A 26,518-nucleotide genomic window follows, 5' to 3' on the forward strand; every position below is an offset into this window, starting at 1 on the left:
AGTCTTCTTAAAAGAATCTGCCATTTTCTGTGAAGCCACCCACTTACCCTGTGATGAGCTCTAAAGTTGCTGTGTAGCCCCTGCAGCATCAGGTGGTAAATGGAAATTGGAGTTCCTAGTCCAAGAGCAGTAATAGCACAATTCATCATGTGATATTACTTTCAAGATAAATTGAAGTAAGTTTAAGGGGTTAATTAACCATGTTTTTCTTGAAACTCAGCTCCCCATCTTTTAATTAGGAGAACTCAATTCGCAGTGCTCATTTCTGCTGTTCAAGCTCCTACTGACACATTCTTGTTTTGTGTAATTGTGCTCTTTTTTCCTGTGCTCCTTCCCAGCTTGGCTGAAGACCTTATGTGCTGTCTCTTTTTTGACTGAGAAATCCTTAGTTTGTTTTCTACAGGATTCTTGCCCAGAATCTGTGAAGGGGAAAAAAAATCCCTTTCTGTGATAGCTTCTGCCTTATATCAGACATGCTCCTCTGATCATGTCTACACCTTCCACTGGGAAGGATATCTTCTCTGTCCCTAGTTGCACCTTCAGAGTTAACACAAATTCTTTCCCACAAACAGGAAGGCTGTTTTTGGAACTCGTCTTTGATCACATATTGCATCTTTGCTTTTCCTAAAAAAAGGAAATTATCTTGTAAAGGTTGCTCGTTGTATGGAGTAACTTAAAAAAAAAGGTGATGAAAAGGATGCCTGACAGGGTTTGGATAGAAAGACAGCCACCAACCCTAGTTCTTCACTGAGGATGAGTTGTTTGGCACAGACATGAACAAGGGGATGGAGGAGCTAACTCAGAACTGTAAAAGTGACTGTTGAGGTTTTAATGTGTAGTGATATTTTCAGGTTATTTATCTCTTCTAGATGGTTACAACTATCTTAAGAAAAGCTCGATCCTTTTGTTTGACTATATTTTCTCTCTTAATTGTCTGTTTCTGACCTGTCTTAATCCAGTCTTGATGCCAGGCTAAATATGTCTAACCATAACCATGTGAAAGCTGAAGCAGTCTAGAAATGTTAGCTTAGAGGTATCAGAGCAGATTATGTTAAGAACTTAATTTTAGAAATCATTTTTTCAGGCAATCTTTAGAACCACATACTGATTGCTTTTTTATTTTAAGCTTGAATATGAAACTGGTGAAGAGCAATAGTGTTTTTCTGTTTGACAAGGACTACAAAACTTTTATGGAAAATGAAGCTATGGAACAAAATGCTTGATGGCTTCTGCTTATGTGATTTCAATTTGCTTTTTGAAAGTAGGCGACACAATACAGATGTCTGAAATAATTTTTTCTTATTCTTCTGAGAAAAGGGAAAGAAATTTCCAAACCAGTGGATTGGGTTGTTTGAGATTTTTATTTAAAATAGTTTTCTAGTTTTCTATCAAGGCTATAATTGATCTCCAAGTATTAATTTGGTTTGTTAACAGTTAATTGAGTTCAAGGTTTGAGGGAGGATATTGGTGTTATTGGACAGCTGAAGAACATTCAACTGTTTTCTTCCTTTAGCTTTCTTATTATCTTTAGGTTATGCATTGCCTGGCTCTAAGAGGAAGATGATTGAAGGGAATCTGGTTTAAAACTGTTGTTATTCTTTACCTTCTTATGAGAAACCACAGGAACACATTCTCAGGGATGAGTGCTCAGGGGAACTGAGTGCTGGCAGTAAATTGGAGGGCTGAAAAAGGAATATAATGTGTAGTGTGATAATTTTCACCTCTGAATGGGCAGTATGCAATATAAAAGCCTTTTTAGGGAAGACATAAAACCAGGGGAGGAAAGTCAGGGGCTGCCAAGAGTCATCAATATACTTTTCCTTCCAAGGGTATCTAGGAATTTTCTGTTTTAAGCTCTCCTCATAGCTGAAGGCTGGGAGTAGGGGAGGGGTAGGTGTGATTGCTGTCCTTAGAGTGCTTCATTTTACTGGTTTGCCCTGGTTGTTGGTGTAGAGCAGCTTAGGAGGATGGCAGCTGACTGAACACCCTTTTGATTCTAAGGAAACAACCTCAGTGCTGTTTGTTAACACCTCCCTTTTGGATGGGGAGGAAAACCCTTCCCTCAGTGTGGCTTGGAGTAACGTTACTCAGTAACGCTCATGCTGTGACAGCAAATCTAAGATGTGGTGTAGGAATTGCATATCCTTAGAAACTATTACTGAAAGGTTAAATTTGGTGCAGTTAAAAAGTTCATCTCAAAGCCTGCTGAGATGAATCGCTCTGTCCCAAAAGGCTTTGGTGGTGATTCTCATCCCTGTGGGGACAGTGGGGGTATAGTCCAATGGCTGATGTGCTATGAGGAGATTGCTTCATGACCTTTTTCTCCTTGAACTGCAGCTTCTGGCATTCAGCTTCATTCCTGAAAAATCTCCCTTTTCTGCTTGTAATGTCTTGCATCTGTGCACTCTTTCTCTCTCCATTGTCTAGAGGTGTCCTGTAACTTGGAGTCTGCTTCCTTTACCCCCTTGTTAGTGATTGATGCAGACCTGAGTTAACAGAGCAAGTGTAGATGTTCCAGAGCACTTCCAGAGCTGCTGATGTCTGACAGAAGAGAAGCCTGATCTCAATCAGAGAGTTGAGATTTCAATGCTGCTGAACAGAGGCAATTTATATCTTGTAGTAGTTTTAATAAAAAAATGTAAACCAAACAAAAACTACAATCCCTAATAACTCCTAATTTAGCAAGCTGGGACAGAAGCATCTCTCAGGGTGAGCAGAGTTAATCTTCAACATTTGCAGGATTGACTGACAACCTGGAGGATGATAATGTGCGATTTTTGTTTTTTTTTTCATGGTGAGCGGGGGAAGAGAGTAGAAATTGCAGTTTCTCTGCTAATTGTACTTTAGATGTCATTTGTGACAATTTCATATTGTCTAGACAGAGATAGTGGAGAAATTGCTTCCATAGAGCCTAGTGTTAGCCTGTTATATATCTGGATAGCAAAAATGGGGGATGTGAGAGAGGAGGAGGTTGCTGTAAGCTGCAGAAAGGATTCAGGAGTCAAGCACGATCTGCTGAAATGTTTCAAAAGGAGATGCAAGCAATATGCATTTCAGTTCTCTCTTTTCATGCTTCTGTGTTGGAAATTTAAATGTTTAGTGCAACAGAGCTACTTCTTTTCATCCATGGATTATGTTTGTCCTCCTTAGCAGAATTGCTCCCAACCTTACATTTACTGTGATATGATATTGGACTACCTTTTACTTTGGGTTTACTGAAAACAAATAGTCTGTGTCTCTTTTGGGATTTTGGGTGCCAGAAGTTATGAGTGTGACACCTTAGATCTGTCAGAGTGCAGCATGACTTTCTTTAAGAGTATTTATCTGCACCTTCCTGAGGGACAGTAGGTTACATTACCAGTGACACAGATGAGACACTTCGATGATTTTAGCAGTGTATCTATTATTGAACACATTTGTCAGTACTAAATGCATTTGGATTTGTAACTTTGCATCTCAAGGGCTAAGTCTAGAATGACTTAATTAAAAATGGATTTTATTTGTGCTTAGTACTCTGCCTCAGTACAGATATTGTTATTCTCTGGAGCATGAGAGCACAGAGATGGTCTGGATCTCATGAGATTGCTTATTGCCTTGTTTTGAATTTTTTGCCTGTTATGTGTATTTGTATCCCTCTGTTCATTGCTCTGTGATCTGAGAGGTCACAGTTGTAGGATGATGAACATCTACTAATCAGACTTAAAATCAGCTCAAGCTTTTAGCAGTTACTGTTAACTGAATTAATTACCTTTGTCCACATGGTCTGAATGTGGCCCTAATATGTGGCCTGTGTGCCTCAGTGTGAGGTAGAGCAGGAGCTGGATTTGGTCTTGGCAGGCTTCAGAAGGTCTGCTGGAAAGGCCATCTTAACTGAGGCCATTCAACTCAGTGCAAGCTCAGAGAGGGTTCTGGGGAATGGATTTAACACAGTGTTTGTAGTCCTGTTCCTTACAACCCAGTAACTACTGGTCTTCCAAGGGAGCCCTTCTGATGAAGGAGATGCTCCTGCTGCAGCAGCTTCTGTTGCTGCATGGGATGGAGTTGCAGCCTGTTCAGGTAATGTCACAGGGCTGTTGAAGCCCAGAGGAAGTCTCTTTACCTGTACACTTGGCCATCCTGTGGCTCAGGTAACTGTTGGTTACTAAAGTAGCCTGTACCCATTCTCATCTGAAGGCCAAGTACCTGCTATACCAAGACTCTTCAAATATTTATTTCAAGGATCTGCTGCAGTGTAGTGGTGAGAATTAGAGATTCCCAAAAGTGCTGTTCCCAAGCCAAGCAGAGGGTCTCCTGTCAGACCCACACCAAGTTACAGTGATGTGTGCCCTGCTCCTGGACCCTTGGGGTGTCCTCTGCTTAGTATAGATTTTGATTTCTTTTGGCATAGCTGCTGGATGCTTTCTGAAGGTGATCCCGCAAAGTCAGTGATCATCTTAGGCGATTGCCAGTTTTCCCAAAAGAAAATTCGTGAGAAGACGAATACAAGTGGAGAATACCAGGAGACTTCTTTCTAACAGGGTTTGCTAGGCCATGCAGCATGTACTGGTCATCTTCCCTTGTGGCTTTGATTATACAGTGTCACTTAGTGGACAGATGCTGAAGGGCTGGGAGAGAAAGTGGGATGTGTTGTGGGGAGGCATCAAGACTTTTGATAGGGGCGAGTTTGATGATGATTTTTGTGTACATGTTATCAGAACACCATAAGCATTGCTCACATTAGGAGGAGGTTGCTTTTTCTAGGGTTGTGACCCTGCCGGAATCTACATGCTCTGGAAGCTCTTTCTCCATGACTAAGTCCAGTGATCAGGCAGGATGTTCCAGTAGGGTGGCAGCCTTGGCATATCCAGGTTGCTTGCAAAATGCTGTTTTTGGAGCATCTTAAGAAAGCAGATTTCTCAAAAGAATGTTGGTATTGCAGTGGCAGTAATCTAGTCTCTGAACTCTAGGCCAGTGGTTTAGAATGGACCAGCTGCCTGAGTAGGTAGAATATCCCTTCTGCCAATTTTAATCTATCTTTCCTCTAGAAGGAATTAAAGCACTTTATATGTGACACAAGTAAGAGGTATACCTGTATACCTCACAGGTATGGGACTTCAGGTATACCTTGTAAAGCTGTAGCACTATTCATTCTGAATTTGTTGCTTTTTGTACATATTGATATGTAGTTGGAGCAAAAGGAAGGGTTTGGTGGATTGAAGTATAATGACTTTTTGGGTAGCCAAGGGATTCATAATATCTAGCAGTATTGAATGTTAGAGCTTTTGACTCAGTAACCTAGGTACCAGGGGAATTAATTAATCTCAAAGTTTAAGAGATTTAATGACTGTTCTTTAATAAGACAAATGGTTACCAAACAACTTTGTGCTAGAAAGGACAGGATTTCTTGCCTTATGCATAGTCCCAGTGCTTTGTGGCAAGTACTGAGTTTCTCAAGCTGTCACACACCTTTCCAACTGGGAAACTGAAGCAATCTCTCGCTGTTTTCTGTATTCTAAATCTATAATGTAAAATTGAAGTAATTTTTTTTTTTTCATTGCTGGAAGACAGTAAAATTTTTTCTTGAGATCCTGATGGGTGGGCTGCTGCTAGGAAAAAAGATATCTCATTTGCAATTCTACCATCTTTATGTGGCTAGAAATGGGAGGTTGGGTGTGGATTTTATCTTCCTGTTCCTATGTTGATACTTGCTGTCCTGCACTGCAAAGGCTAACAGATTATTTTGAGTGTGGGGCTAAGACTGAAAGATTCAAATCTTTCTCGATAGCTGTGTGTGTGAGTGAGTAGAACAAATGTGGTGTTGGACCACTTTGACTTTCATTAAGTTACAGACTGGAAAACAAAATTTAGCGGGAGTTCTGAGGTAGACTTGAAAGGAAGCTCAGCAATCTTATAAACTGGGAGAGTTGTTTCTTCCATTTTCTGTACCTGCCCCAAATCATTTCTCTTATGTTAATCTAACGGCTGCAACAGGCCATGAGTCAGTCTTTAAACAGTGTTGTCCTCTGGTTTATTACAGAAAGTAGACAGAGGTGCATGTAGAAGCCAGTGTGGGGGACATGTTCCTGCTATATACTTTTGATTCTGCTGCCTTCATGACTCAGTCTCACTTCTTATATATTCAGGCTGTCTGGCTGCATTTGCATACTTTTACTTCTTGAGTGAATACTTGGTATCTCTCCCTGGGGCTGATTACAATACAGAAGAAAAGAACACTGATTTTTTTGTAGTTGAAAACCTCTCTTTCAGAGCCTTGAGACTAAGATTCAGGATCTTACTATGACTAGACATCAGTGGTGCCCTTAAAGTCCGCATGCTACTGTGTGTTCTTTATCCCCTGCTCCCCGGCCCATTCTATGTGTAGCCACCTTAGAGTAGGTAAGAATCTGACAGATGGGCAGTGCAGTGGTAGTGTTTATGGACCTGACATGTTGGGGTGGTTTGTCTCAAGAGAAGCAACATCTACATCTTTGTCTTGGAACTTGGAAGCAGATATGGGACCAGTCTTCTTCCTTACCTGAGGTGTTCTTTCTCCTGTGCAGTGACAATATAAATCTTTGAATACCTGTGTGGTGAAAACACTTATGCCATCAGGGAGTGGTTCAGTATGTTGCCGAATTCTCTGCACTAGTGATAGAAATGGTCTTAAGAGGTTTCAGAAAGTAGGTCATGTATAGAAGGGATTTTCCTGAATGGTCTTTGACGTTGTAATTTGTTTTTCCTTTCTAGGAGGTTGCTGGAGTCTTCCCTCATTTCATTATCTCGCTATGATGGAGCAGGATCCCGGGAACATCCAATCTACCCAGATCCAGCCAGGTAAGATCTAAATGCAGTCTAAAGGCATTTAAGTTTTATATGTCTTCAGTATAACTCACTGAAACCTCTGGCAACGGTTCTAAAATTGGGCTTATCTCCTTCCTCATGACTTGCCATGGGAAAGAGAGCAAAACAAGTGAGCAGATGCTGTTAAGTCTGGGGGGAAATGAGGAAAACAGGAAGGAAATACTGTTGAAGTAAACACATAAGAATTCATGAAATCATTTGAGATGGAGAACACTAGGTGGCAAACAGGTCCAACAGTAAATGAGCTATATCAATATATTAAAAATCTCTTTTGAAGAAAAATGAATTAAAAAACAAATTCTATTCAGGAGAAGGAACGAATGCAGTAAAGGCAATTAGGAGCTGGTGTGAGCAGACAACGTGCTTGAATTGTCTCCATAAATGTATCTGTGCAAGAGAGAGCATAACCAGAAGGTTATGTATACTTAACTAAGAACAAAATACTGACAATTATTTTTGAAGAGTCATGAATCATTGACATTAGACATAGAAACACCTGTAGTGCGGCTTAATCTTCAAAAGAGGTGGGAGTGTTTCAGAGGACTAGAAAAAGCAAATGTGGCAGTTATCAAAAATGGAAAGAAATGATCTTTGCAATTTCTATTTAGTGTATTAAGAAAGCAACAGATGGGATAATGTGACCCAAAGACTCTGTCAGAAGAAATGATAGAATCGTGAACAGCAAGCAGCTTTGGAAACTTTCAAAGAATAAATCATGACAAATAAGCTTTCTTTAGATGGGTTTAGGAAAGCTATGAATGAGGAAATTCAGTAAGTGTAAAATATATCTGATTTAGCCTTTTGGGGAACCTCTTGCATAGCTGTGTGAATTGAAGGCTACTAGGATTTGTCATAAAGAAGAGTGTACAGGAATATCACTGAAAGTTAAATCTTGAGTTACTGAAGGATGTTTGTTGTTTTGTGAGGTTGGGGGGGTTATCTTGTTTCCTTCATCAATAAACACAAAATCTGCATTTTTATACAGATGATACTCTTAAGTACAAGTTATGAAATAAAAGAGGTGTTGCAAACTGGCTAGATGGTGTAATTGTGTTGGTAAACAACTTGTTAACTGTCTCTGTAGATAAAGCCTTGTAGAGGTGAAATCTTATATTTTACTTCTTTCCATTTATCATGAAGAATGTTGCCTTGTAAAGATAATTCAGAGGCTTAGGACTGATGTAAACAAAACTGTAGTGAAGTGAAAGTAAAGTGAAGTGTGCTGCCTAGATACGTAAGATCCTTGGGAAACCAGCCTAGGTGGCTGCTGAAAGTCTTGGCCAAGTGCATGTCAGCAAATGCTGATAACTGTAAAAGCTTCTAAATGGCAGCTGGCTAAATGGCAGATAAAAGGATTGATTTACCTGGAAAGATAAAAATTGTATTCTACAAATGTTAATTTAAAGCAATTATTACATTCAGGTTAATTTTTGAGTGCTAATAGCTGCTATATTGCTGGAAGTGCACCATTCCGTGTTTCTGAAATGCCTTGTCCAAAGCAGGCAGATTGATAGAGCAGGGATTTTAAGAACTGATTCTAGCTCTCTGGGAGCTGCCTTTCAAAAAAGGAAAGGAGTGCCTGCCTAGGTATCTGAATTTTTTTTTCCCCTTCTTGTCAGATACCTGCTATGATGAAACTCAATAAAATGTAAGAAAAAGGATCAATGCCTGAGACATTTTCTAGCATAAGGGGCATGGTCAAAAATATTTTTCTACTTGAAGCCATTTTAGAACTGATACAGTGCTCTTCATGTGACAGTCCAAGTGGTTTTAGGTTGTGGTAGAAGCTATAGTAGCTTGAGTTTATAAGGAGCTTTGGAAGAAAAGTCCATTTTTGAAACTCTTCTAAGAGGGTTAATTTGTTCCAGTAAATATCACTGTCCTTTGCAGAGGACGAGATTCATAGAGGTGTGATCAGTACCAGCTGGAAGTTTGAGTGGGATAGAATTAGAGTCTTCCTCCATAAACCCTACTGGTGTTCTGGGCTAGTAGGATATTTTTAACTGTCCCTTTAACTAGTTAGAAATTTGAAAAGTGATTAAAAGGAGTGTTACTGTATTTTGAAGGGATTTTTGTAGCATCACAAGTTCCAAATGTAAGCTTATGTCTTTGAGAAGTTAAATAACAAGGTGGGAAAGTGAAACAAAGGTGAAATAAACACATCTATATCTATTAATAAACATCTATATATGTCTCTGTGTGTTTATATTAAATATGTATACCTCCTTAAGACCAAGCTGTCTCCACTGTACTCTTTTTTTAAAGAGTACATAAACTACACGATCTGAAAAATTTATTTTTGAGAGTGTCTGTATGTGTTAGTTTTGTTTCTGCATTTACTGTCTGTAATGGTGCTATATTTGAATAACCTAGGTCAGCAGTGAGGCGGGGAGAATATTTTTTCAAGTTCCCTCAGATTTCGAATGAATATTTTGATGTAGATTGCAGCAGTATTTCTCAGTGGCCTTGCTGAACTTCACTAAGGTCAGCTTGGCTGTTCTGTCATTCTCCACAGTTTCCGTAAGTACTGGGCTCAGAAAATAATCTGCAGAAGAATCAAATTAAGCTGTCATCAAAGAACACCTATAGTAAAGTTTTTTTTAAAAATAGAAATACTCAATAAGAATTATAAGACTACATATATAAAGCATCACAGGGTGTTTGATGGATATATCTCCAGAAAAAAATCTTAAGTAGCTAGAAAGTATTTTATCTCTTACACCTTTCTCTCGGTGTATCAGAATTAAGCTTCTTGTGTTGTCTTTGGAGATCTTTTTCACAGTCTATTCAGTGTACACATCATGTGTCAGGAAGCTGAATCTGGCATCTTGTTATCGGGTATGGTCACTCTTTATTGCTGCTCTTTCTCCTAACAAGCATTGCCATGTTTTTTTCTTCTGGTGTCCTGCATAACTTTAGAAGATTGCTAAACTCATTCTTCATATTCTTCTGTAGAATTCTCCCTTGGTGTGATATTAAGAAAAAGAAAAGTTTCAGTGGTTGCACTGCTGGACTGCTGAGACTACTGTTCATGTTTTCCAATGTTTGCCTTGTTTCCATGTTCGTTTTTTTTCTCTCTGTATATATTACACTGTAGATTTATTTTTAGGCACGCACAAAGGTTTAGGCTTACGGAAAAGCCCAGAGAAGAGAACAACTCCTCATTTATGAATGTGCATCTGTAATGACTTGCTTTTTTGTATTTGGCCTAATAAGTCTTATGGGTAGTAGAGAGAAGTGATGTGTTTGTCCAGCAAAGCCTTCTTCTTTAAGTAAACACAAACAAGTTTAACTCATTAAACAGTGCATAAAAGATTCAGAGGAATCATGCTGAGTGTGTTGTTCCTCTTATCCTTTTGATGCTTATTGGCTTAAGTTTTTACACCCCTGAGCCTGTAGTCTGTCTCCTAAACTTGTCCTCCCCCCAAGTTAGAATTCAAGTCTAACCAAGTAAGGCTAATGAAATGATAAATCAAGCGTCTGAGGTGTCTGGATTTTAACACTGAGTAAGTGTGTCAGAGAAAACATATGCGAGGAGCTGTGGATATACACAGGGTAGGAAAAGAGAGTATGTGTTTACCTGTCTCAAGAGAGTAATACTGGTGTGTGACAGCTGATGCAAGCAAATGCTAGGTTATGCAGGAGAGAGAATTAAGAGTTAATTACAGAGGAAAAAATTCCTTTCAGGTGGGATGCAAGGCTTTTAAAGCTCCAGTTAACATATACCTAGTGGATCTGATGAAATTGCCACTGTATAAAATTCCTACCATTTAGATTACAAAGTAGTTAAAGATGTGAAACCTTTTTTTTCTCCTGCTTGATATTCCATGGTACTCCCTAAGTACCATCAAAACAACAGCACCTTCTTTCTTTGTTTATTTGAACAGTACTGCTGTTTGGCGTTGCAGGCAGAGTTCACGTTGGAACTGGGCTTGGTTCTTAGAAGTGATGCTTGCTGAGCTTACTTGAGTGAATTGGTAATAAATCAATCAGTGAGCTCTAGAGAGTCCCGAGAAGCAAATTTCTCTGTTCTGTGGATGAGCTTTCTGTCTGTAGGTGCTGTGTGATGCTTCTGTTTGCAAAGGGGATCATGTGGGAGTATAGCATATAAAGGGAAAATTACTTTTCCTTGCTTTCTTTATTTACTCTATCTTACGGATAAAATGCAAACAGTCCATCTTTTGCTAAGCTGTTACTGCCTTGGCACTTGGAGTTCAAAAGGAAAAGTAGGACTGGCTGTCCTTCTATACTTATGTAATGAATATTTTTGTATCTTTTTCTTGCTCAGGTTGTCTCCTGCTGCATATTATGCTCAGAGAATGATTCAGTATCTTTCCCGGAGGGACAGTATTCGACAACGCTCTATGCGATATCAGCAAAACCGTCTCCGCTCTTCCTCCTCCTCTGCTTCCACTTCAGAGAACTCAAGCCCATCTGTGGAGGGAAATGATCTGGAATTTGAAGACTTTGAGTAAGTGTGTTCTGCCTAGCCCTCTTGCTTGCATCTGTTGTCAGCACAGGACTGTTTTCTGGTTCCCTACTGTTCATCAATCAAAGACACCTTAGGTTACTTGTAGGAACAGGTTAAGTAATTAAATTAATAATTAGAGTATTGATTGCTAGAAATGGGTTTTGTAATTTCTGTTATGAAAACTAAGGATGTTGTAGGCTACCTTCAACACATTAGGGTATGTCAGCCACATTTGGAAGACTGGTTAAATAAGGAAAATGAGAATCTTTTTCTCCAATGGAACAGATAGGGAACCAAGAGTTTACTAGAGTTGTCAAATCTTGAGACAGAGCAAGAGTCAATAAGAGGCTTTGCAAGACTTAGTTCTTTAGTCTAAGGCTAAAGGAAACAAACATGTCTTGTTGCTTTTTTCTTGCTCTATCTCTGTAGCTTTGTCAAATTAGCTGACATTTCTGGGATTGGTTTGGTTTGGGATTTTGGATTTTTTAAAAATGTGGTGACTGTGAATCTGTGTTAAGGCTTAGTTTCCTGTAAGGAGATAAAATGGCCTGTTGTGTCAAAGGGATGGATCTACATCCAAACCTTAGAAGAATATTCCTGTTGGCCACTGTATTTCCTTCTGAGTGGTTCTGCTGACAAAGTTTTAAAGTCTGCTCTCCAGCATCTGCTTTTGGACTTCCAATGATACCCAGTGTAATTCCAGCAAAAAAAAATTGCAGACCCTTTCTAATAAATGGGAGAGGATAGTATTGTATTCTTTAGATTGCATGTAGACCAAAAACTCAGGAATTTAGATAAAAATCCAGTTTAGCGGCAAAGACAATATAACCTTTCTAGCCTATCTTCCATAATTTCCTTTCAAATACGGGATTTTCTCTGAGTAGCCTTTAGTATTTCACTGAATTTTCCCCCATTTGTGTATATGACAATTAAACCACATGATAATTCTGAGCATGGTTGTAGAAGTAGTCTATGGTTATAGTGTAGTAGGGAGGTATGGTTGATGGGAGCTGTGAACTCTTCAAAAAATATGGGTTATTATTATGCAGCTGCCAACAAAGGATGCTGTCAACTTCCCTGCTATTTTAATTTGCACATTCACTTGCTGCAGTGGCAGCACTTAAGATGACATATTGTTAAAACTCTGTGTCCTTTGTGTCAGGGTGAAGTTCCTTTATGAAGGACATTAGTCACACTAGTGACTAGCTGTAGTGACTAGCTCTTACCAAAAGCAAGATACTAATTCCTTTCTAACTTTTAAGTGGTGGTAGACTGGTTTTTTTCTTAGAAAGTTGGTCTGTGAAGCTGTCATTTCATGCTCCAGCAATTGAATATTCTGAAGTACAGGGTGAGAGAATATCTTTCCCTCTCATTGTGACTTTGTTTGTGTGAAATGTAAATGAGGGCAGATAAGCTATTAGGCAGTGACTCTTCTGCATTTTTTCAAGCATCTTTGTGGTTTAGAAGAGCAGAAATATGGTGGCTGCTGCACCTGTTTTTGTGAAGTGGGTGTGTTGCAAGCATAGACCTTACTGTTTCCGTTATTCCATTTTATTTGTCTGGGGCAGCTTGTTCTGCTAGAGAAGTAAAAGATGGTATGTTCTTCTTTCACACAGCCAGGCAAACGCCTGTAGAGAAGTGTGTTCCCCTGCAGATAATGTTCACACAGTAAGAGCACCCAGTCAGGGAAGCAATTCAATCAGCCATACTGAAGTTGTCTTTCATTTCATACTGAGCCAAAAGAAGTGTTTATTCCTTAATGTGCAGTGCCTGAATTTGTTGGTTGAATATTTCATATCAAATTCTGGTCTGTGCATTCAAGACCTGCTGTCTTTTTACTTCTCTGCTTCATTATTTCTCTTGGCTGATTGGAGAGGGCTGCTCTGCAGGGGTCCTTAGAGCTGGAAGTTCTCGTGACTCATTTGATTTCTTCTGCTGAGACTTCACAATTAAATATCTTACAGAGTTCTTTGGCTCCTCTATCCCTCCTTCCATGCTTGTTCACACCAGTTGGTTTTACTATGCATAATGCACTGGGCAATGAGTGAACCCTGTGCTTGTGCAAGATGCCTGGGAGACAAGCCTTCCTCTGCTTTCATATTTTGTAGGATTCAGAGAGGTTTTTTCTCCTCAGAAATTAATTTTGTCTTTTTTCAGTTTTGTTTACCTAATGGCCTAGTAAGAGGCATGAAAAACTTAGCCTATGCACTGTTTATGCTTATGGCCTCTAAATTTAAGTTAAAGCCTCTTCTGTGTCTCAGTCAAGGGTGAATTAATTCATAAATTCATTTAGTTCGTGATGACAGTAGAAGTAGTGTTGGTATAAGAATCTGAAGTAGTGCTTTTTATAGGTGTTAGTAATATTGTTCTTTTACACCAGCGTTTATGGACAGGAGAGGAGGAGGGAGACACACTATACCTGTGTTTTTTGGTCAAATAAGGTGTTCTCTCTCTACATGTGCTCCCTATGTTTAACCTGTCACTGTTGTCATCTTACTGCTTATTGAATACAACTGTCAACTGTAAACTTAGTCATGTCTACATAAAAGCATTTAATACAGTTTGTAATATATATATACAAGTTGTAATACTAGGTTATTACCAGATAGATTGATATGAGTGGGTTTTAAGGTTAGCTTTAGTAGAATCCTTAGCTGAAATGAAAAGGTTTCCTGAGTTGTGGAATAAGAATCTCTGAATGAAGAATGATATCCCTTTAGTCTGCCAGCATAACTGGTAAAAATAGATTCTTTACAGATAAATTATACACATTGAACTTTCTAATTTCAAGTTCTTATTTGAGTGTCTTATGTTTGCATCACACAGTAAATTTAGATTTTTAAAGCTAAAGTATTTTGACTTTCTCAAGAATTTTGATTTGGTCTCATCTATGGACTTCCTTTAGTCTAGAACAGCTCTCTGATGTTGAGGACTGTGGGTAAAGCTTCTAGGATTCCTTAGATGGTGCAGTCTCATTTCTTTAATTTATAATTCTGAATTTGTCACCATAATCAGAATGTGAAGGTGTTTCTGTAGGTGAGTTTTGGCCATCTATGTCCCTTTTTGTCAGCAGTAACTCTGGGAACAAATACAGAAATACAGGTTTGTTTAATCTGTCAAACTGAGAAGCAGATATATAGGACAGTGCACCAGCTCTGAAAGCCTGAGTCAAACCCTTTACTGCAGTTCAAAAAAGGCTTTCCAGCTAAGGCTAAAGGTGTGACTGTGGCTGACTACTCTGTCTACTTTTGAGAGTGAGCTGCCTGACAATGTAGATCTGAAGGAGCTTGGAGATTACACTCTTTTCATGTCTCCAGCTTTTCCCTGTTCTGTTCTATCCTTTTTCCTTCCTTGTAGGAGGGTTTGTGCTGGTGTGGATCCACTCAGTTGCGCCATTGTCACAGGCTAGGAAGATCTTTATTGTGTCTCTATAGCATGATGGGCTTTACCTCATAGGCCTGAAGTCTTGTTTTAGTGCTTCATCTATTTAATTTCTTCTGAGATACCACAAGCATCCAGACAGAAAATATGAGAACTGTAGACACTGTTTTACTGAGACCTTAATGGACCGTCTAGTTTTGTTGGAAGCAGGCTCTTGGTTTACAAAGATGATTAATCACTTTGGGAAAGCTTACAAGATTCAGAGTGATGTTATTTGGCTTTATTTGTCATTTTAAAATTCTTCTGTTTAAGGCATGTTCTGGACAAAGAGTTGTGGTTTCTTAGATGGGCGTGGGTCTCCTCATAAGTGCGTAAAATACATGAGTATCTGTCATACTTGCCTCCTGACATTTTTGATTGCTTTATTGACACTGTCTTGGCAAGAACTGCCAAATCAAAATTCTTCCAACAGCCTCTTGTTTTGCAAGGTTCTAAGATCACAACCTGCCAGCCAACTGCAACTGTATTAGAGCTGCAAGTTTTATTTCCAGTGTCTCGTATGTAATTTTCATTCATTTTGGAGAATAGTGTGATAGATTCTTTTTGGCCTCTTTTATAGATGGAATGTTTGGTTTGGGAGTCTGGTTTGTGTTCTAATTAGTGCTCCAAGCTGACATTCTGGTTTAACTTCTTGTATTAAGAAGTAAAGTGCATGTCTGATTAGATGTTTGTGTGAGACATCCAGGCAATCACCCTTCTTTTGCAAAGTTTTCATTTAAAGCGTATTTTGTTGTTAGCTTCTTTAGGAATCTTCACTGGGGCACTGATACTTGACAATATTAATTAGTAACTGTCTGGATGCAATCATGTCTGAACTAACATTATGCAATGGGAGAGAAGAGGGAAAACAATGGCTGTGTCAATGTGGTTATTCAGTAGTGTGTATTTGGGTAGTAAGTTTGGTTTTAGATTCTGTTCTCTGTACTGCTCCTCAGGTGGAACAGTAGAAGTGAGTTTTGGGTAGGGATTTGTGTGTCATGGTAAGAATAAGCATGTGGTTTGTTTGATGGCTGGGACAGAAAGATTTTGGAAAGTTTGAGTGAAGGGAGAGGTTGGAGATAGCTGGTTACTGAAATAACTTCTTCCTTTCCCTTGTGATGGAAGTCCATGCGTGTGTTTAAATCCAGCCTCTGCTTTTTCAGTCTGTATCAGTATTTGCTAGAGACACAGTGCAGTGGGAGCACTAACCTGCAGCAGTGCAATCAATTCACTGTGCACCTTCTGACTTCCCTTAGCACACCAGTTACTAAGAGCACATGGGTAGAACTTGGACTCTTTTTGTAAAGTCTTGGTCTTTACTGCCCTCCTTAACAGCTCTCCACCATGCACTCATGTATTTCAGAGTGTTTTTTTTTCTTTTCTGACAACCTTCAATTTCTGCAAATGAAACTTCTTCAAGCAGTAGCCAGGTTTTCTTGGCAGGAGAAAGGAGAGATTGGAATGATTAAAGCTTTTTTGTGACACTTTAAATAAGTATAGAGCTTTTGATCTACTGCTCCAGAACACTGATACAAGCTCAGTCATTGTGGAGAGAGAAGCATGAGGAATCCCAGAGGTAAAGAAAGAGGTTTACTCTGGGGGGTCTGTAGGTTAAGGTGATACCTTAACCTTGGATGAATGGGATGCCAAGTGTTAGGCTCTCATAGGACATAGTGAAGGTGGATAAGAGAGATGACTTAATCAGTGGTAGCCTTTTGTTGTAGAGGTAGTGGTATCTATCCAAACTACAAGATTTCTAAAAGCAATTAGGCTGGGGTTTTAATTTTTCTCCCTGCCATCCTGATGTTTACATCTGAAGTTAACAAAAGACATAGGAGATGTGAGAATCTCAATAGGCTCTTCATGTCACTCAAGTGCTGATGGAAATGGATTTTTAGGATCCATGACAGGTCAGTATACTGCAGAAAATGTAGCTGGAAATCTTAGATGGGACAGTTTATCTTTCTCGAGCATCCACAAATAATGTTCTTGCTAGCAATTTGCTATTTGAGTTCACATAAAGCAGGATCACTATTTGTTGTAAGTACCTGCCTTTGTTTCTTTCTTCCCAGAGCTCTTTTATCTGTTCTTGTGTTTTTTCATCTGCTTTTGTTTCTTGCCTTATATGGCACTGCATCATTGTTTTTGATGACGATGGGCCTTTTCAAAATTGGCTTTCAAAGCAGATGCAAATATATGTAACTTGGTGATCACTTTCTGGGTTTTTTTCTTCTCTGCTAGAAGTTTCTGAAGCAGTTACCACTGGGATGTCACTTCCAGGTACACAGCATTTACATTAGCTATATTCATCATCTTAAACACAGTTTCAGGCTAAGACAAGTGCTGGATGAATGGGAGTAATACTGAATCTACTCTTTGAACTTAATTTTTCGAGGATTAGTTAAGTGTTAGCTTGTCTTGTGATCTACTCCAAGTGGCCTGCAGCTTCACTTTTCCTATTCTTTTAATCTTTATCTTTTGCGACAGTCTTTTATATTACCCTTGTCTTGGTCATAATGTCTAGTAATGCTGCATCAATACAGTGAACAGGCAATAACTGTTTCCTTGCAGCAGTACTGCAGGGTTTTGCTAACCTCTTCAGCGTGATGTTGCTTTACCATTAAGTCACATTCCAGCAAAGCAAGTGTCTTCATATCAGGGTGGTGAAAGAATGCATGCTTTTAGAAAGGTGGCAGTTGCCAGAAAAGCTACCATCATACTCCATACTCTTGGTTGCCTGAGTCTGTAGAAACAGTTTTGATGTCAAGATGGTACTTCTGAGTTTTTCTGCCAAATCTAAACTCTGTCCATTGTTTTCTTTTTACTTTTATTTTGTGTCTGTGCAACTCAGAAGTCAAACTAGGTCATCTAGTAGGTGAAGTCTGGTGTTAATGAGAGTAATTAGGAAGCAAGCTGTTACTAGTTTGTTGCTGGCCATGCATAGCAGGTCTGTATTCTTGAAGTCCATAGGTCTAACAGATTAGCATTGCTTATAAAGCTATGGTTTCAATTTTGTTTCCTTTGGAAGCATAACAGTGCAATATATTTTTTCAAAAAGAAACAAAATTTGATGCCTCTTGCTTTGTCTAGCTGCTGATGTTTCTGCTTTCTGATGATTCAGTGTAGCTATGAAATGTATCAGTCTTATTCTAAAACAACATCAATTTATGAGCCCACCACACAGTGAAGTGATTAAAATAGAAATAACTGGATCATGCACCTAGAAAAGAGTGAGTGCTTCATTCTAGTTACCAATCAGTCTTTCTCTGAAGCAGTTAATCCTTGGCATTTTACAGGGAAGTACTGTTATATCTCTTGACCTCTCATATGTGATGCTTTTCTGAAACACTTGATCTTCTGAAGTGCCATTTTTAATCTTGTAAATACACCTTCCCCTGAACAGTGCTCTGAGAGGTAATCAAGGCTGGGGCATTTGTTTCTCTCTGGTCAGCAGAGCCATTAGTAACTCAGCAGTCTGCTGTTTTATAGGAAATTTTAGTTGATAAATAGATGCACATTTTCTCTGGTGTTCCTTTCAAAAAGCTCCTAGTGAGAGATTGGCATTTCAGCCTTCAGAAGAATGCAGAATGATGGAAAGGCTTGGGCGACTTACCTAACTTCTTTATCAATTACTGTGTTAAAAATCTATTCTAGTTCCTGTCTCTCCAGCTGGCCACCATCACTCTTTGTAGTTTCTCTACTATTTTTGTTCTTCAACTGTTTTTGGCTTCCAGTGTTACACTTGGGACTTCACAGGCATACATTTAGTGCAAAGAAAATATTTTTGTGTAACAAATGGTTTTTTTTCTCATTTTTCATGTTTCTTGTTGTTTCCTTCAGTTCTGCCTTAAGTACTTCTCCTTCAGTAATGGTCATATCCTTCAAAGATGGGTGAATAAATATGTAACTTCTATTTTTACCAGATTATGTATGTTCTTTTAGAGACACTTTAAAAGAACCATACAGTAGTCATTTTTGTGTCTGTAGATGTCAATATTTGTACCCTTTTTGATAGAACCTATGCTTCTGACTTCCTTCTTTGTATCTACTTGTGAAATTAACTCTCTGCTTAGATAAGTTAGTTGTCTTTAATGTTTCATCTTTAACATAACCCCGGTTTTAGGTGAGATACACGTGTCCCCAGAGCCAGAAGTAGGGTGGTCCCCTTTTCCTAATTTGAGTTTGTAACTTCTCCAAGACTTGAAGATTGTGAATAAAGTAGCACATACTGTATTGAACTTTTATTTTTTAATAAGACACTAGTCCAACTGATCCAGGAGATATTATTTTAGCTACTGTGCCCCTATGCAGAATTACAACTAACTTGCAGTGTGGCTTTTCCTTTTGTGTTCTAGGATGCCTGTATCTCACAAAAATAGTCAGATTGACAATGTTTTATTTATTTTGTGTTTACCTCTCTATTTTGAGAGGCTTATTTACTAGAAGTGCTCCCATTTCTCTTGCAGGATCAGACAGATTAAAAACTAAAGTGTTAATTTCTGGTATTTGCTGCTCCTCTCAGTGGTGAAGCTAGTAGCTAACTTTCCGTCACAGTGTTCCCAACAGTGTATGTTAGCTTACCCATGGTGCTGGAAACCAATCAACATGTTCTTAGAACCACCAGCAAAAATAATGTTCCCTTCATCATTTTTTTTCCTACTTCTATACCCTTTGTAAAAAGTAAAAAAAAAGTAAACACTAAAAGAAAAAGTGCATACTTCGTATTGTGTTGTATGTGCTCTATGTAACTCTAGAAGAGTACACTCTTCTAAAGGTATGTATCATCTGTTTTCATCCAAATCAGCAGTGAATACTGTCCAGTGAATTGCAAGATTTCAGGATCTGCTTCTGCTTTAGAATGGCCAGTTTAATATGACATCTTCCAGGAACTCTCTTTAGAGGACTTGCAGTCAGACCTGACCACCCACTAAAGGCAAATAAGCTTGCAGTGCCTGGAAACCTTCCCTGAGCTCTTGATAGGGCCTTTGGGCTGCTCCTGCCCTCTGTCCTATCTCCTCTGAAATAACCCACTGCAATTAACGAAAAAAAAACAAAAAAACCCCCACAAACCAACTCAGTACAGATAGTTCACATTTTCTCAGTGCTTTAAACATTGTTTTTTTCTCCTTCAGAAAATGGTGCAACTTCAAGCGTCAACCTTTAAGAAAAGTAGTAGATGCCACTCAAACCATTATTTACCATTTCTATTGTATGTGAGTGAGTATGTGACTATTAACCTCTGCAAATGGATTTAGCATTTTAAATTGGCTTGCACAAAACATGATAAAATGCTGAAAATATGGAACAATTGGCTTGGTGTGATGTAATTTGATTCTTCTGAACTTACATGGCTTACTGGTGCTGGCTTTGATAATTAAATGGCTTTTCAAAATGGTCATTGTTGACCTAATTCTATTGGCAGTGTAGTCAGTGGGAGTTTTAATGTTGACTACAATGGGAACAGTTAGACCAACAGATTGCATTAGAAATCCCATGCTGTGTGTTTAATTTCACTTCCTGATACAACAATCTCTAAATATTAAAGTGAGTTCTTGCCAAGACAGAAAAGCGGAACATGGCATTTTTTTGTCCTTACTGTCTTCTGTATCCACTGTTATTAATGCAGTAGCCAAGTTACCAGATGAAAACAAATGCCTTCTTCTCCAAACTTTAGGATGCAAAATTTTGTATCTCTTTCTGTTTTCAGAGCTGGCATTGCTGGCCCATTAAATTTGCACTAGTCAATTTTTCTCTCAACAATCAAGCAAGGCAATAGAAGAAAAAACCAAGGGGATTTCACTGTCTTACCCAGTTTAGGATAAACTTGCATCCTTCTTATGCCCTATTAAATGTCTATAATTCTCTTGAATGTTTCGGAATTGCTTTCTTTTCATGCTCCATTGTAGGTTAGTGTTAATACTATTTCTCCCCTACCAACTCTTAATCTCCATATCACTGTTTTGATTTGTCCCACCATGGTATCTGAACAAATGATGAATAACCTGAATTTTGAGCCAGATCTTACAAGTTATTTTGACCATTTTTTGGTTCTTGCCGTTTTCCTGCTGAGACAAATTAGTCTGTTAATAATTAGAGTATTATGTTTCTCTTGTCACCTTGCTGTGGTTTATTTCATTTACTTTAGCAAGGTTATTGACTTGCTTTATAGAAGAGGCTTTTTTTTATCTAGACAGAGACACACACACACACTGAGGGATTTGCTTTCCACTTCTGCAGGCAGTGTTAATTAAACTATCCACTGTGAATCATTAGCGAATGAATCTGTAGGTAGTTGACACTAAATAGAAAGCAGAGCATTAGATCTTCATCAGTGCTTTAGGGAGCCTTGGAAACTTCTCATTTCTTGCTGGAGTGCTTCATGCTGGCACTGTGGTGTGCTAACATCTGCTCTTCTCCCTCTGTCAGCAGGCTGTATGTGGTACAGAAATAACACAAAGTGCCACCCATTTTCACTGATCTGTAGGGTGTTTTTTATTTTCCTTTCTAGAGGGTGCAGAAATAATCTTTAGCCAGTACCAGGGTAATATCAGCTGTCTAGCTTTGCAACACTAGACTAGACACTCTTGCATGTAGTTATTGAGCATGGGAGTTTAGCTATAAATGACTCTATAAATTAGTAATTCAGAGCAATGTTTAGTAATATTCTTCTTCACTCCCAGGGGAGTGTATCTTACACTTCTACTTAGAGTAAATAGGAATTCTAGCATTCTTGAAAGATAGCCACTGTTTCTTACTCCCTGAAGTCTGAGTTATAGGGCAGGTGGCCATTGGGATGTGGGTTTTAATTTTTTTAAGGGGATGTTAAAAATACACGCCTGTCTTTTGAATTAGTAGAGGCTGTCTCTGTCATGGTGAAAACTGAAAAAAAAAAAAAGCCTTGTCTATACTTTTCTCTTTCAGGTATTTTTCCATATTGTCGGGAGATTGTGTGCACAGTAAATCAATAGGGAAGTACAGGATGGACTTTTCACATCAGAAAGTTGCCTTGGTTAAAAAATGTGTCTGAAAATGTTTTTGTGGAGGCTAAGACCTGTGGGTAGTGGCAATTAGAAAAACTTTAATTAGTTCCTTTAGGTGTCTTGATTCAGTCTGTAGGCTTTGCCCTTTTATCTCCTTTTGTTTGCTGGAGCTAATTCTTCATTCCTTTTGAAACCTGCTGCAGAGATTCTCTTCAGCTGGAGAGTTCTGTAGAGTGTAGTCCTGCTGTTGTTCCTCTTCCTGATATTTGTCCATTTCAAAAGTATCTTCCAATTCTAGTAAATGTCCAAAGCAGATGAAAACCCTGAAAACAGTTTGGTTGCTATTCTCCCAGGGTTGCATATCAGTATTGTTTCAAAAGCTGCCACATGGAGGTTTTTAAAAAGTAATTCTTGTTTTCTGCTGGTTCTTACTGTCTGTGGCAAGATCTGGAACATGACACTTCTTTTTCCTTTGACCTTTACTCTTTAGAAACAAAAGTTGATATGTCAGCACTCAAGTTTGCAGGATTCCTTCTGTTATTGATCTGCATTTTAATAGGCTGGAGGCCTGTGATGAAAGAACAGCAGTAGCTTTTACATTTCTGATCTCAGGAACTCTGCTGGTTACACAAAATCATGAGGGTGAGGCGTGGCTTTGGCTGTGAACTGCAAATGCTGCATCTACAGTGGGAGGAGAAATGGAAGCTTTGAGCTTGGATTTAGATTTGATTTTGGTGAAATAGCTTGAAATGCTAATGAGCTTTGCAGAAGAACCTCTGCTTTTGTGTTCCTGGGTTCCTCAAGTGTGTGGGAAACAGCCACGTAATAGACTTTCTTCTCAGCCCACGTTTCTTGCTCACTGACTTTAAAAAAGCAAAACGAAAAATAGTTATAAAATGCACAGCTTGCTGGAGTGGGTTAGAAATGTGCTGCTAGTGCGTTGCATAAGGAATATTTAGTTTCCTAGTGATTTCAAGGCTCTGCAAGTAATATTCTCCCCACAACTGCTTGGGAAGGAGACAGCACTGCAGTTACAGATGGGGATTTGGAATTCAGGGAGAGCAGACTTGTTACTTGTGCAAGGTCATACAGAGAGTAACAGAGAAGAAAGCACTGTCAAGGTCTCTTTCAGAACTTGAGAGTCACTAATGGAGTCTCATTATTTTCTGTGCGGTTTTTAGTGCTGTATAATTACAGGTCCCCTTGTGGCTTAGGAATGCAGTATCAGGAATTTTGTGTGATGGGGATTCTGAAGGTCCTCCAGTTTGACCTCCTGCTTGTTGTACAGCTGTCATTACCAAAATCAGACTGGGCCATCCATGAGTTTGTCTAGCTCCTATCTTGAGATTTACAGGGATAGCAGCTCTGCAGCCTTTCTGTGTAGCCTGTTCAGTGTTGCACTGCCCTCCTGGGGAAGTGCCTTCCTGTGTCTGCTGTAGCATAATAGATGCTAGACCCTTTCCCCTCATTCCCCAAGGCCCAGACATTTATTGTGAAACAGAATGAAGTGTTGTCAAGGAGGTGCAATTTTGTCTGATACAACTTAGCATTTCTGATTTAACTGGAAAATCTTATGAAAAGTGAGATAGTTTTAAGATCTGATTGCACTTAAACTGGTGCAAGAAGGGAAGGAACACAAAAGAATAGTCTCCTGATTACGCTCTTTTGCTTGCACTTCTGGGAATAAAGGTGTGAACTTTAACAGATCTCTTTGGCTAACAGAAGGTTCTTCTCAGGACTCAGGTGAGCTTGCCTTTTGCTCTCCTGGTCAAAATTCTGAGGTTTCTCTTTCATTTGCTCAGGTGCTGACATTGACTCATTGAGTCTGTATGGTTTTGTTGATACTTTTGAGACATTGTCAAACAGTGAAGAAAGAGGACTTTAAGGTTACCCTCATATAAAACTGTCAAGAGGGTTTGGTACAGTTACTTGTATGAATTTAGAATATTGGAAGCATAAGAATCATTGAATCTCTGTAGCATAGTCAGGTTGACTAGGTGATGTCACCAGTGTTTTGTTTTCTTGGAAAATACTTTATTACAAAGTATTTTTAATGTACAGTGATTTTCTTTCTTTTGTTGAAGGGACAATGGAGACCGATCCAGGCACCGAGCTCCCCGGAATGCCCGCATGTCTGCACCGTCACTGGGGCGCTTTGTCCCAAGGTAAGGCATCTATGCCTAAGAGCAAAAGGTGTGGGAATCCTGGAGGTACCAGTTGCAGTACAGCTCTCTTGTGCTTTCAGGTGGATTCCATTTCTTGCACAGGGCTTCTTTATCCTTGGTTTGCAGTTTCTAGGACTCCTGGGATGGCATGTTGGTAGGAGCTGCTTATCCTGTGATATCTGAAAGATAGCATGGTCTTAGTGCTTTTCACTTACAGGTTGAGGTCATAGTGTGAAGACAGAATAGGAGGAGAAAAGAATCTGATCAGATATTCTCAGCACAATGTGCTGGTTTGAGATTAGAAAACTATTGTGGGAGATAGAGGATTTGTTTAGTGTTGATCTTTGCAGCCATGTCGATCAGGGGAGGATCTAATCTCTAATTTATTTTTTGTTTGAAGCAGGGAAGCGGTTGGCTAAGCAAAGGCTTCCAGCCTTCTCTCTACTGTAGGCTGCTGGAATGTGGTCACATTTCCTCAAAGTAATTGTAGTTGCTCTTCAGGGCTGTAGTACACAGGATGGCTTTCTCTATGATTTACTCTTTTTGTTTTGCAGACGCTTCTTGCTGCCAGAGTACTTGCCTTATGCTGGGATTTTCCATGAACGGGGACAGCCTGGCTTAGCCACTCATTCCTCTGTCAACAGGGTCTTGGCAGGTAATGAGATTCCTTGTTTGCAGTAGTCATGTATATTAGTGGTGTTTTCTTATGAATCTGAGCAGAGAAGGATTGATGAGGAAAATTAATTCCAACTTTTGAGGTTCTATTTGAGTTGTCTGAAACAAAAGGAAGGACTGTTGGATTGATATAGTAAGCTGTCATTCAAGTGCTTGAGCAGTGCAGATTCCATGCTTCAGGTATATGTAACTGCATGAATTGGGGATGGGTGTTAAAAATTCTCTATTTAACTTCTTTCCCTATTCCTAGATGTCTTTTTTGAAACAACCTGACAGACTAATGATCAGTTTGCTGCTGGTCCTTCTAATTGAATTATAGGGTGCCTTGTTCATGTTCCGGCTAGGAAGACGCACACAAGGCAATGTGGGATTCAATTACGATCTTAATAAGTGCATATTAAAAAACTCAGCTGCCACCACATACAGCACACAGGCATTTGGGAGCCTTAGAGGGCAAGCGGAGGTGGGGGAAAGAGGAGGAGGAGTATGGCAGTCTGGCAGTTCATGAATGAGATGGTTATGGATGACACATATCTTGAGGGTGAGTCTTTTTTGGCTGGGTCTGAGTTGCTCTGTAATTAACCCCGGTGCGGGGGAGTAATTCTGGAGCTTGGGGAAGAACAAGAGATGATGTATGGACAGGTAGACTGGGATGTGGTTTTCCTTCTTCCTTTAGGTAATCACAGGACCATCACTGAAAGGAGTGCTGACAGGTTTCTCAAGAGGCTGCGTGACCCTTGACCTTATCCTAAGGCACAATCAACAATGCCTAAGCCATTTATTTTTTACAGGATTTATCTAACCTGTTTCTATTGGAGTTTTTCCAATCATTTTGGGGTAGTACTATTGCCAGGTTTGCAGTGCTGGTTTAGTATGGCAGTGAACTTGCCTTTGATAATAGATTTCCATAATCTTCCAGACTTCTGTCTCCCTGGACATTTTGAGTTGAGTGGTTCCAAGTGCTGTTGCAATATTCGTAGGAACTCAGCCAAACTCTCATCCAAAGCACCTCTGCTTGTATCCTGTAGGAAACAGTGGAGCTAACCTGTAGCGTTAGCTGACGCATGTACTTCCCTGTGCTTGCTGCCTGTGTGGGCTTTGGCTGTTGGCACGTGGAAGCAGCACACTGGCAGATAATTACTTGCTGCCAGGCAACACTGCAGAACTCTTGTGTCGCCCAGCTTTGCTGTGGAGACACCTGCCTTCATCCCTCCTCCAGGCCTCCTTGCGCTTTGCCTGTTCCATTGAGGCTGGGAAATAACCTGGTTTTTTCATCTATGCTTTTTGGGGAATTTGAGTCCCAAAACACACAAGCTTGCTGTTTCTTGCATGTATGCCAAGAATAACAAAGGAAGGCAGAAACTGTAATCATGGTAGTTTCAAAAACAAGATCAATCTTTTCTGCATGATGCTGTGCTGAGCCTTTGTAAAGCAAGGTTCCTTGGCTCTGGCAGTGTTGTGGAATCTCACACTGGAATGGCTGGGACTCCACAGTAAATGCTTTTATTGACTTAAATATAAAATTAATTCTTCCAATGCACTAGCTGCTTATGTTATGTTGTTTTAATATTTGGTTTCATTTACCCATGCTTTCAGATTTCAAACTGTTCTTTTATGTCCATGCTCAAAAACTTGTTCATATGTTGCAGAAAAAAGGAGAGTTGAAATTGCAAATACTAGGTGGAGGCATGACAAGCACGAACTAGAAGATGAAGTTGCAGTTGTGGAATAGCCAAAGAATTTCTTATGCTTGTTGCGGTGGTCAGCAGCATTGTCATTTTTGGTATTGTGTTTCAGAGACATTGAAAGTTACAGTGCTGATAGTATACTTTCCTTTATATTTAGCCTGTGCCAGGGCTTGTGATAGCTTTTTCTTCAGTATCATGGTGAAAAACCTCTATTCAAACTCAAAAGTACTTTAACCCTGGCCTGGTAGTTATGGGTGAGGTTGACAGCCTTGGCTGAGG

At 39.4% G+C, this 26,518-nt stretch overlaps 1 protein-coding gene across 2 annotated transcripts in view; it reads left to right on the forward strand.

Annotated features, from left to right (window-relative positions):
- The window catches only part of AMBRA1 (autophagy and beclin 1 regulator 1), a 130,776-nt gene that overhangs the window by 26,094 nt on the left and 78,164 nt on the right, over window positions 1–26,518 (forward strand). The window contains exons 8-11 of one of the 2 annotated variants that reach the window (XM_088057496.1): window positions 6,727–6,813; window positions 11,129–11,311; window positions 23,793–23,876; window positions 24,431–24,531. In XM_088057496.1, coding sequence (XP_087913622.1) covers window positions 6,727–6,813; window positions 11,129–11,311; window positions 23,793–23,876; window positions 24,431–24,531 — 455 coding nt within the window. The remainder of the gene's footprint in view (window positions 1–6,726; window positions 6,814–11,128; window positions 11,312–23,792; window positions 23,877–24,430; window positions 24,532–26,518) is intronic. The other variant, XM_005522458.3, reaches the window with a different exon arrangement.

The sequence above is a fragment of the Pseudopodoces humilis genome, chromosome 7, assembly GCF_049639895.1.
Source record: "Pseudopodoces humilis isolate 2021_Gansu_Grassland_sample_001 chromosome 7, ASM4963989v1, whole genome shotgun sequence".
NCBI lineage: Eukaryota > Metazoa > Chordata > Aves > Passeriformes > Paridae > Pseudopodoces > Pseudopodoces humilis.